General features: G+C 42.1%; 1 protein-coding gene across 1 annotated transcript in view; it reads right to left on the reverse strand.

Moving 5' to 3' along the window:
- Positions 1-1,692: 1,692 nt before the first annotated feature.
- Positions 1,693-10,763, reverse strand: part of LOC129837085 (ATP-dependent translocase ABCB1-like) — a 29,153-nt gene continuing 20,082 nt past the window's right edge. The window contains exons 18-26 of the mRNA XM_055902998.1: positions 9,778-9,888; positions 9,372-9,575; positions 8,993-9,093; positions 8,750-8,890; positions 7,755-7,911; positions 7,448-7,645; positions 2,513-2,719; positions 2,101-2,247; positions 1,693-1,936 (exon numbers count right to left, since the gene is read on the reverse strand). Of these exons, the coding sequence (XP_055758973.1) occupies positions 1,739-1,936; positions 2,101-2,247; positions 2,513-2,719; positions 7,448-7,645; positions 7,755-7,911; positions 8,750-8,890; positions 8,993-9,093; positions 9,372-9,575; positions 9,778-9,888 (1,464 nt within the window). The 3' untranslated portion in view covers positions 1,693-1,738. The remainder of the gene's footprint in view (positions 1,937-2,100; positions 2,248-2,512; positions 2,720-7,447; positions 7,646-7,754; positions 7,912-8,749; positions 8,891-8,992; positions 9,094-9,371; positions 9,576-9,777; positions 9,889-10,763) is intronic.

Consider the following 10,763-nt stretch of genomic DNA (forward strand, 5'->3'; position numbering starts at 1 on the left):
GCTTTAAAAAAACTATAGCCTGCCTTTAGTATATATTTGAGTAATCTCGGCAGTGGCACCCAGAACCAAATCAGCTACTGGATTTGGGAAACAGTGGAGCGGTGCATGTTTCACTTGCTGTGGGAAACTTACTTACAAATGTAGGCTAAGTTCATTTATAAAACTCTTAGAACTCTTAATAAATAAAACACATATGTAACGAAGTGAATACATTGGCGAAGAATAATACATTTCTTCCTAAATGTTATAGGTTGACTTGACTGAGAAGGGCATGTACGATAGGGATAACTGGTTCATCGCTTCATGTTGGGCCTTTTGAAATAGGCCCACCTCGTTTAACACCAAGCCTGGAACTATCGCGATTTTATTATTTTAAGATGAGATTTTGATGACAACAAAAATGTTTTAACGTGTTTTTAAAAATCATTCTCTTACGGCGAGCTGTAGACTATTATTTCTGATTGAATTCGGGAGGTTGAAATACAATTAATGTTGCCGGCGTGCAAGATAAGAAATGTTACCTTTACACAATTTTTTTATCATGTAAACCAAATAAGATAATTTCCATAACACTAGCCTAAAACGATGTGGTCATACATTTCTACAATTTATTTCGCATAGGCCTAACACAATTATGCCACCTAGTGTTATTTAAATCTTCTTTTACAGTTGGAAAACAAGTGGCATTTTTACCGAAGTTAGCCTTGGTTGGAGATAGGCTACATTTAGTGGCATTTGAAATAGGCCTCAATCGAATTGAAGTCGTTTGAAAGTTCTATTACCCCACTAACGTGTTTCATTGGCAACGGGCGCCATCTTGTGTCCATCAGCCCTCTGCAGACTTCAGTAGCCTATTTAGTTGCATTTAAAATGAACGAGTTCCAAGTTTATTTGAAAATGTATTGACATATTCCGCATAATCTAATTTAGATTACAGATGAATCATTATGTCACTTTAGAATCAGGTTAAAAATAACATGTTATGGGATCTAATGTTTTATTTGAATGCATATTTACAAACAAGTAACAGCCTTACATAGCGTACTAATTTAAATATATAGATATTCTTCAATGCATACTTTGCCTTCTAGAGCATAGTGTCCCTGTTTAAAATAATCCAAATATCACAGTATACAATAACATACAACAGTCTTCTGAACATCAACCTCTCATATTTACAGGTATACAACCTTTCCTAATCACTGCTTTTATCCAGTCATTTAACTGTGATAATGTGTCTTACTGTTTTCCTTATAGAAATACATACTGTACTTGTTGTCTTCAGACAATGAAAGGTGCCATGGTCAAGAACAGTTCCTTCATTCCAGGCAGCTTATCAAGACTTATTTACGCTGATGTCCGTGTTCCAGCATTACGCTAAAGTGAGTCATACAGTGAGGAACCCAAAAGCACAGGAACCCAATAGGCTACATTTCAGTTTACCACCTACATGTGATCAAACAAACTGACAATGAGACAGTTTGTATCATGCAATTCAACATAATTTTAGTAGTCCGTTTAAAGTGAGTTATGGCTACCATACCATTATCCATATAGATTCCTTATTCTTTATACATTTTTATATATAACCTTTATTTAACCAGGAAGTCCCATTATGGACAGGAGACCTCTTTCTCAAGGGGGACCTGGCTAAGAAGTGCAGCTCAATGAAAAGAGCTCACAAACCAACATTCAACAGAACAGTAAATACGCTGCAAAACATCAATCTGAATATGAGTTAGTGGGTGACCTGTGCGTTGACCAGGGCATAGTAAGCCCCCCCTTTAGCCATGAGGTCAGTATGTGTACCCTGCTCTGTCACCTGACCATACTGAATTACCGCTATCTGGTCTGCATTCTGGATGGTAGACAGGCGGTGGGCGATCACGATGCAGGTGCGGCCCTGCCGGGCGGCGTCTAAAGCCTGTTGGACAATCTGGGGGAGGGAGGGATAGGGAGGGAGGAAAGACAGAGACAGGTTATTTGGGAAGGAGGGAGAGGACATACTGTGTGAAGATAAGCTTTTGTGTGTGACCAGGCCATTAATGAATTAATAGGTAGAAAATGAGATGGCCGACACTCAATGTCCATGTGACTTACCTTCTCACTCTCTGTGTCCAGGGCGGAAGTGGCTTCATCCAGCAGCAGTACTTTAGGCTGTCTGACCAGAGCTCTGGCAATGGCTATCCTCTGTTTCTGACCTCCAGACATCTGGGTCCCCTTGTCCCCAACCCTGGTATTGTATTTCTGACAAAACAACAACACAATTTATAGTGTTTGTCTATATTGAACACTTTTAAAATATAAATTAAAATATAAAGTCATAACAGCCTGTTCTGGGCTAGTCAATAGCTATTCTATATGAATATCTGTAGAGAGACAGTAGTTTACGTTCTACTGTGACCTCACCAGTGACATTTTTTGGATCGCCTTTGAGAAAACTTCAAATATCATCCTACAGCTACAGCCTATCATGTCTCCTCCCATCTCCCTCACTATACTGTTACTATACCTCTGGCAGGCCCATGATGAAGTCATGGATGTTGGCGTTCTTGGCTGCCTCCTCTATCTCATCCTGGGAGACGTCTCTGCTGTTGTCCCCGTACTGGATGTTCTCTGAGATGCTGCAGTCGAACAGGATGGGCTCCTGGGACACCAGGCCCAGCTGAGACCTCAGCCACGACAGGTTCAGGGTCTTAGTATCCAACCCATCCACTAACTGAGACACCACAATAATACCACAGAGTTAGGTCAACCCCTTCGTTAACTGAGACACCACAATAATACCACAGAGTTAGGTCAACCCCTTCACTAACTTAGACACCACAATAATACCACAGAGTTAGGTCAACCCCTTCGTTAACTGAGACACCACAATAATACCACAGAGTTAGGTCAACCCCTTCGTTAACTGAGACACCACAATAATACCACAGAGTTAGGTCAACCCCTTCGTTAACTGAGACACCACAATAATACCACAGAGTTAGGTCAACCCCTTCGTTAACTGAGACACCACAATAATACCACAGAGTTAGGTCAACAACTTCGTTAACTGAGACACCACAATAATACCACAGAGTTAGGTCAACCCCTTCGTTAACTGAGACACCACAATAATACCACAGAGTTAGGTCAACCCCTTCGTTAACTGAGACACCACAATAATACCACAGAGTTAGGCAAACCCCTTCATTACCTGAGACACCACAATAATACCACAGAGTTAGATCAACCCCTTCGTTAACTGAGACACCACAATAATACCACAGAGTTAGGTCAACCCCTTCGTTAACTGAGACACCACAATAATACCACAGAGTTAGGTCAACCCCTTCGTTAACTGAGACACCACAATAATACCACAGAGTTAGGTCAACCCCTTCGTTAACTGAGACACCACAATAATACCACAGAGTTAGGTCAACCCCTTCGTTAACTGAGACACCACAATAATACCACAGAGTTAGGTCAACCCATTCGTTAACTGAGACACCACAATAATACCACAGAGTTAGGTCAACCCCTTCGTTAACTGAGACACCACAATAATACCACAGAGTTAGGTCAACCCCTTCACTAACTGAGACACCACAATAATACCACAGATTTAGGCCAACACCTTCACTAACTGAGACACCACAATAATACCACAGAGTTAGGTCAACCCCTTCGTTAACTGAGACACCACAATAATACCATAGAGTTAGGCCAACCCCTTCATTACCTGAGACACCACAATAATACCACAGATTTAGGTCAACCCCTTCGTTAACTGAGACACCACAATAATACCACAGAGTTAGGTCAACCCCTTCATTACCTGAGACACCACAATAATACCACAGATTTAGGTCAACCCCTTCGTTAACTGAGACACCACAATAATACCACAGAGTTAGGTCAACCCCTTCACTAACTGAGACACCACAATAATACCACAGATTTAGGCCAACACCTTCACTAACTGAGACACCACAATAATACCACAGAGTTAGGTCAACCCCTTCGTTAACTGAGACACCACAATAATACCACAGAGTTAGGCCAACCCCATCATTACCTGAGACACCACAATAATACTACAGATTTAGGTCAACCCCTTCGTTAACTGAGACACCACAATAATACCACAGAGTTAGGTCAACCCCTTCATTACCTGAGACACCACAATAATACCACAGATTTAGGCCAACCCCTTCACTAACTGAGACACCACAATAATACCACAGAGTTAGGCCAACCCCTTCACTAACTGAGACACCACAATAATACCACAGAGTTAGGCCAACCCCTTCACTAACTGAGACACCACAATAATACCACAGAGTTAGGTCAACCCCTTCGTTAACTGAGACACCACAATAATACCACAGAGTTAGGTCAACCCCTTCGTTAACTGAGACACCACAATAATACCACAGAGTTAGGTCAACCCCTTCACTAACTGAGACACCACAATAATACCACAGAGTTAGGCCAACCCCTTCATTACCTGAGACACCACAATAATACCACAGATTTAGGTCAACCCCTTCATTAACTGAGACACCACAATAATACCACAGAGTTAGGTCAACCCCTTCATTACCTGAGACACCACATCAATACCACAGAGTAGAGTCAACCCCTTCATTAACTGAGACACCACAATAATACCATAGAGTTAGGCCAACCCCTTCATTACCTGAGACACCACAATAATACCACAGATTTAGGTCAACCCCTTCGTTAACTGAGACACCACAATAATACCACAGAGTTTGGTCAACCCCTTCACTAACCGAGACACCACAATAATACCACAGAGTTAGGTCAACCCCTTCACTAACTGAGACACCACAATAATACCACATAGTTAGGCCAACACCTTCACTAACTGAGACACCACAATAATACCACAGAGTTAGGTCAACCCCTTCGTTAACTGAGACACCACAATAATACCACAGAGTTAGGTCAACCCCTTCGTTAACTGAGACACCACAATAATACCACAGATTTAGGCCAACACCTTCACTAACTGAGACACCACAATAATACCACAGAGTTAGGTCAACCCCTTCGTTAACTGAGACACCACAATAATACCACAGAGTTAGGCCAACCCCATCATTACCTGAGACACCACAATAATACTACAGATTTAGGTCAACCCCTTCGTTAACTGAGACACCACAATAATACCACAGAGTTAGGTCAACCCCTTCATTACCTGAGACACTACAATAATACCACAGAGTTAGGCCAACCCCTTCACTAACTGAGACACCACAATAATACCACAGAGTTAGGCCAACCCCTTCACTAACTGAGACACCACAATAATACCACAGAGTTAGGTCAACCCCTTCGTTAACTGAGACACCACAATAATACCACAGAGTTAGGTCAACCCCTTCGTTAACTGAGACACCACAATAATACCACAGAGTTAGGTCAACCCCTTCACTAACTGAGACACCACAATAATACCACAGAGTTAGGCCAACCCCTTCATTACCTGAGACACCACAATAATACCACAGATTTAGGTCAACCCCTTCATTAACTGAGACACCACAATAATACCACAGAGTTAGGTCAACCCCTTCACTACCTGAGACACCACATCAATACCACAGAGTAGAGTCAACCCCTTCATTAACTGAGACACCACAATAATACCATAGAGTTAGGCCAACCCCTTCATTACCTGAGACACCACAATAATACCACAGATTTAGGTCAACCCCTTCGTTAACTGAGACACCACAATAATACCACAGAGTTTGGTCAACCCCTTCACTAACCGAGACACCACAATAATACCACAGAGTTAGGTCAACCCCTTCACTAACTGAGACACCACAATAGTACCACAGAGTTAGGCCAACACCTTCACTAACTGAGACACCACAATAATACCACAGAGTTAGGTCAACCCCTTCGTTAACTGAGACACCACAATAATACCACAGAGTTAGGCCAACCCCTTCATTACCTGAGACACCACAATAATACCACAGATTTAGGTCAACCCCTTCGTTAACTGAGACACCACAATAATACCACAGAGTTAGGTCAACCCCTTCATTACCTGAGACACCACAATAATACCACAGAGTTAGGTCAACCCCTTCACTAACTGAGACACCACAATAATACCACAGAGTTAGGCCAACCCCTTCACTAACTGAGACACCACAATAATACCATAGCGTTAGGTCAACCCCTTCACTAATTGAGACACCACAATAATACCACAGAGTTAGGCCAACCCCTTCATTACCTGAGACACCACAATAATACCACAGATTTAGGTCAACCCCTTCATTAACTGAGACACCACAATAATACCACAGAGTTAGGTCAACCCCTTCATTACCTGAGACACCACAATAATACCACAGATTTAGGCCAACACCTTCACTAACTGAGACACCACAATAATACCACATAGTTAGGTCAACCCCTTCGTTAACTGAGACACCACAATAATACCACAGAGTTAGGCCAACCCCTTCATTACCTGAGACACCACAATAATACCACAGATTTAGGTCAACCCCTTCGTTAACTGAGACACCACAATAATACCACAGAGTTAGGTCAACCCCTTCGTTAACTGAGACACCACAATAATACCACATAGTTAGGTCAACCCCTTCGTTAACTGGGACACCACAATAATACCACAGAGTTAGGTCAACCCCTTCGTTAACTGAGACACCACAATAATACCACAGAGTTAGGTCAACCCCTTCGTTAACTGAGACACCACAATAATACCACAGAGTTAGGTCAACCTCTTCGTTAACTGAGACACCACAATAATACCACAGAGTTAGGTCAACCCCTTCGTTAACTGAGACACCACAATAATACCACAGAGTTAGGTCAACCCCTTCGTTAACTGAGACACCACAATAATACCACAGAGTTAGGTCAACCCCTTCGTTAACTGAGACACCACAATAATACCACAGATTTAGGCCAACAACCTTCGTTAACTGAGACACCACAATAATACCACAGAGTTAGGTCAACCCCTTCGTTAACTGAGACACCACAATAATACCACAGAGTTAGGTCAACCCCTTCGTTAACTGAGACACCACAATAATACCACAGAGTTAGGTCAACCCCTTCGTTAACTGAGACACCACAATAATACCACAGATTTAGGCCAACACCTTCACTAACTGAGACACCACAATGATACCACAGATTTAGGTTTAGAATGTTTAAAATGTTCAGATTAAAAATAAGTAACATCTTGGAATACCAAAGGAATTAATAATCCACCAATGTTACAAATATTACATATTAAAATGCTGAAAAGTGGCCTAACAGTTTTACTATATTTGTTGCATTCCAGTTCCCAGTATACTGGTTTAGCACTTTGAAACAGTTTTGAAAAGCGTGCTTTATATGACATGTATTATGAGATTATTTTGGGTCTCACCACTTTTCCTTCAGCAGGGCTATAGAAGCGCTCCAGTAGTTGTATGGAGGTGCTTTTCCCACAGCCACTCTCCCCGACCAGGGCCAGGGTCTGACCAGGCCCCACTGACACGCTCAACCCCTGGAGAACCCTCACGTTTTGACGGGTCGGGTACGCAAAGTGTATCCCTCGGAACTCAATGTCCCCGACAAAGTCCGTCTGGAAAAGACAACATTTTTGTTCCAGATCATTGTCCCAGAAAAAACACAATGTGATATCATTGTTTTTTTTGTTTATATTGGAGTAAGACACATTATAGCTCACTCACTGGCTTCTCTCCCTCCTCACTGTAAATGTCAATCTCTGGTTTCTTCTCCAACAAGCCAAGAATTCTCCCAGCAGCTGCTTTCGCTTTTGCAAAGTCAGGAGCAAAAGATGCTGATTCTCCTATGTTCATGGCAGCAAATATGATCACAGAAAACACACTGTGAAAGAAAAGGACAGTGTTGTACTATCACTGCCACTATATTGGCAGACCCTGGTCATGACTCAACGGGGGTGTCACAGGGAGATTTGAGATTCCACATGATCCAACCCAACGGTATAAGCACCCTGTCACGCCCTGGCCTTAGTTATCTTTGTTTTCTGTATTATTTTGGTTAGGTCAGGGTGTGACAGGGGGGATGTTTGTGTGTATTTGTCTCGTCTTGGGTGGTTGTAGTGTCTAGGGGGTTTTGGTAGAGTGTATGGGGTTGTGTTGAGTGTAGGTGTCTAGGTATGTCTATGGTTGCCTGAATGGTTCTCAATCAGAGACAGCTGTCATTCATTGTCTCTGATTGGGAGCCATATTTAAGGCAGCCATAGGCATTAGGCTGTTGTGGGTAATTGTCTATGTCTATGTTGCATGTTAGCACTTAGTCTGTATAGCTTCACTTTTGTTTGTTTGTATAAGTATTTGTTTTGTATTCATTTTATTAAAGATGTATCATTATCACGCTGCACCTTGTTCCACTCTTCCTCATCAAGACGATCGTGACACACCCACCAAATTAATGTTATAATTATTTTTATATTACCGTGTAGTGACAATCTGGCAGCCAAGGGTTCTAGTCAGGGTTGGGGTACATTCCATTTCAATTGCAGTCAATTCAAAACTCAATTCCAATTCCACAGTTTCCTCATTGAAAAACATTAAAGAGAACTGGAATTGGAATTTCAGTGTACTTCCTGAATTGACAGGAATTGAAATGGAATTGACCCCAACCCTGGTATGAATGTATTCATTTTAGATGAGGATATAACAGTACCTGTATGTATACTCACAGGAAAACATTTTCATATTCTGTGTGACAGTGAGCAATAAGCCAGGACCCAAAGCGAAAGATTGCAGCATTGACCATGTAAGGGATTGCTTGGGCAACGGCAAATGTTAGTCCGTAGATGGGAGCCTTCACCAAACCGTTCCTGATGTATTCAATTGAAATGTAATCAGTACTTGATTGTAGGTTATAAGGTCAAACAATCCAAAAGCTGAGTCTATAACAAAGTGAATGACTGTACTCTTACTGGTATGGTCTTTCTAGACTGTCCATGAACTTGTGAAAGAAGACGTCCTCCCGTGTCAGTCCAACAACTGTCTTGAAGTTTTCAACGGTCTCAGTAGATATCTACAAAATATTAATAAAGATATATTAACGTTTTATTTGAACACATGGTATCACACACACTGATATAGCCCACTGTCCCAAAGTGCATTGCAATTAGGGTTGCATACTAGCAGTAACCTTCCTGAAATTCCCTGGTTATCCAGATATCCTGTTTTAAGGTTTCCCTGATTTTCCTGATTCCGTAAAACCTATTACTGGGATTACTGGCAAATCTGGGGAATTTGGGGAATATTACCGGAATTTTGCAAACCCAATTGCAATAGAAAGTTGATGTTTACCTTCCCAGACTGCTCCAGGGCACCCTGGTCTTTGGAGGCGTGGCCTGCCATGGCCCTCATCTGAATGATGTTGGCTCCAATGAGGAAGGGCACACAGGCGAGGATGAGGAGGGTGAGCTGCCAGCTGTGGATGAAGGCCACCACAATGGCGATGGTGAGAGCACAGACTGTGTTGGTGGCCAGACCCAACCTAGACCCAGTCGCCTGGTGGTGAGGAGAGAGGAAACAAGTAGATTCCATCCATTATCAGACATTGCAACTCTAAAGAATGCAACTGTAAATACATAGAAGCATATGTACAGGTAGACATTTTTAAAGATTTGTACAGTAGAATGATTCTGAATTGACATTGATGTGATACATTTTGATCGCTCTCTCAATGTGTAAATCAGAGCATTGTGCTTACCCCTTTAACCAGAGATGCATCTGTGGCCAATCTGGTGGTTAGAACTCCCACTGCATTGTTGTTGTCATCAAACCATCCAATCTCCTGTAAGGAATGCTTTTTAGCAAGGTTCTGACGCAGAACATTGCAAAGTGGCAGTTCAGAATCGTAATTTTAGCAAGGTTCTGAGGCAGAACACTGCAAAGTGGCAGTTCAGAATCGTAATTTTAGCAAGGTTCTGAGGCAAAACACCACAAAGTGGCAGTTCAGAATCGTAATTTTAGCAAGGTTCTGACGCAGAACACAACAAAGTGGCAGTTCAGAATTGTAATTTTAGCAAGGTTCTGAGGCAGAACACTGCAAAGTGGCAGTTCAGAATCGTAATTTTAGCAAGGTTCTGAGGCAGAACACTGCAAAGTGGCAGTTCAGAATTGTAATTTTAGCAAGGTTCTGAGGCAGAACACTGCAAAGTGGCAGTTCAGAATCGTAATTTTAGCAAGGTTCTGAGGCAGAACACCACAAAGTGGCAGTTCAGAATCGTAATTTTAGCAAGGTTCTGAGGAAAAACACCACAAAGTGGCAGTTCAGAATCATAATTTTAGCAAGGTTCTGAGGCAAAGCAACACAAAGTGGCAGTTCAGAATCGTAATTTTAGCAAGGTTCTGAGGCAGACCACTGCAAAGTGGCATTTCAGAATCGTAATTTTAGCAAGGTTCTGAGGCAAAACACCACAAAGTGGCATTTCAGAATCGTAATTTTAGCAAGGTTCTGAGGCAGAACACTGCAAAGTGGCAGTTCAGAATCGTAATTTTAGCAAGGTTCTGAGGCAAAACACCACAAAGTGGCAGTTCAGAATCGCAATTTTAGCAAGGTTCTGAGGCAAAACACCACAAAGTGGCATTTCAGAATCGTAATTTTAGCAAGGTTCTGAGGCAGAACACTGCAAAGTGGCAGTTCAGAATCGTAATTTTAGCAAGGTTCTGAGGCAAAACACCACAAAGTGGCAG

This window comes from Salvelinus fontinalis, chromosome 38, assembly GCF_029448725.1.
Source record: "Salvelinus fontinalis isolate EN_2023a chromosome 38, ASM2944872v1, whole genome shotgun sequence".
NCBI lineage: Eukaryota > Metazoa > Chordata > Actinopteri > Salmoniformes > Salmonidae > Salvelinus > Salvelinus fontinalis.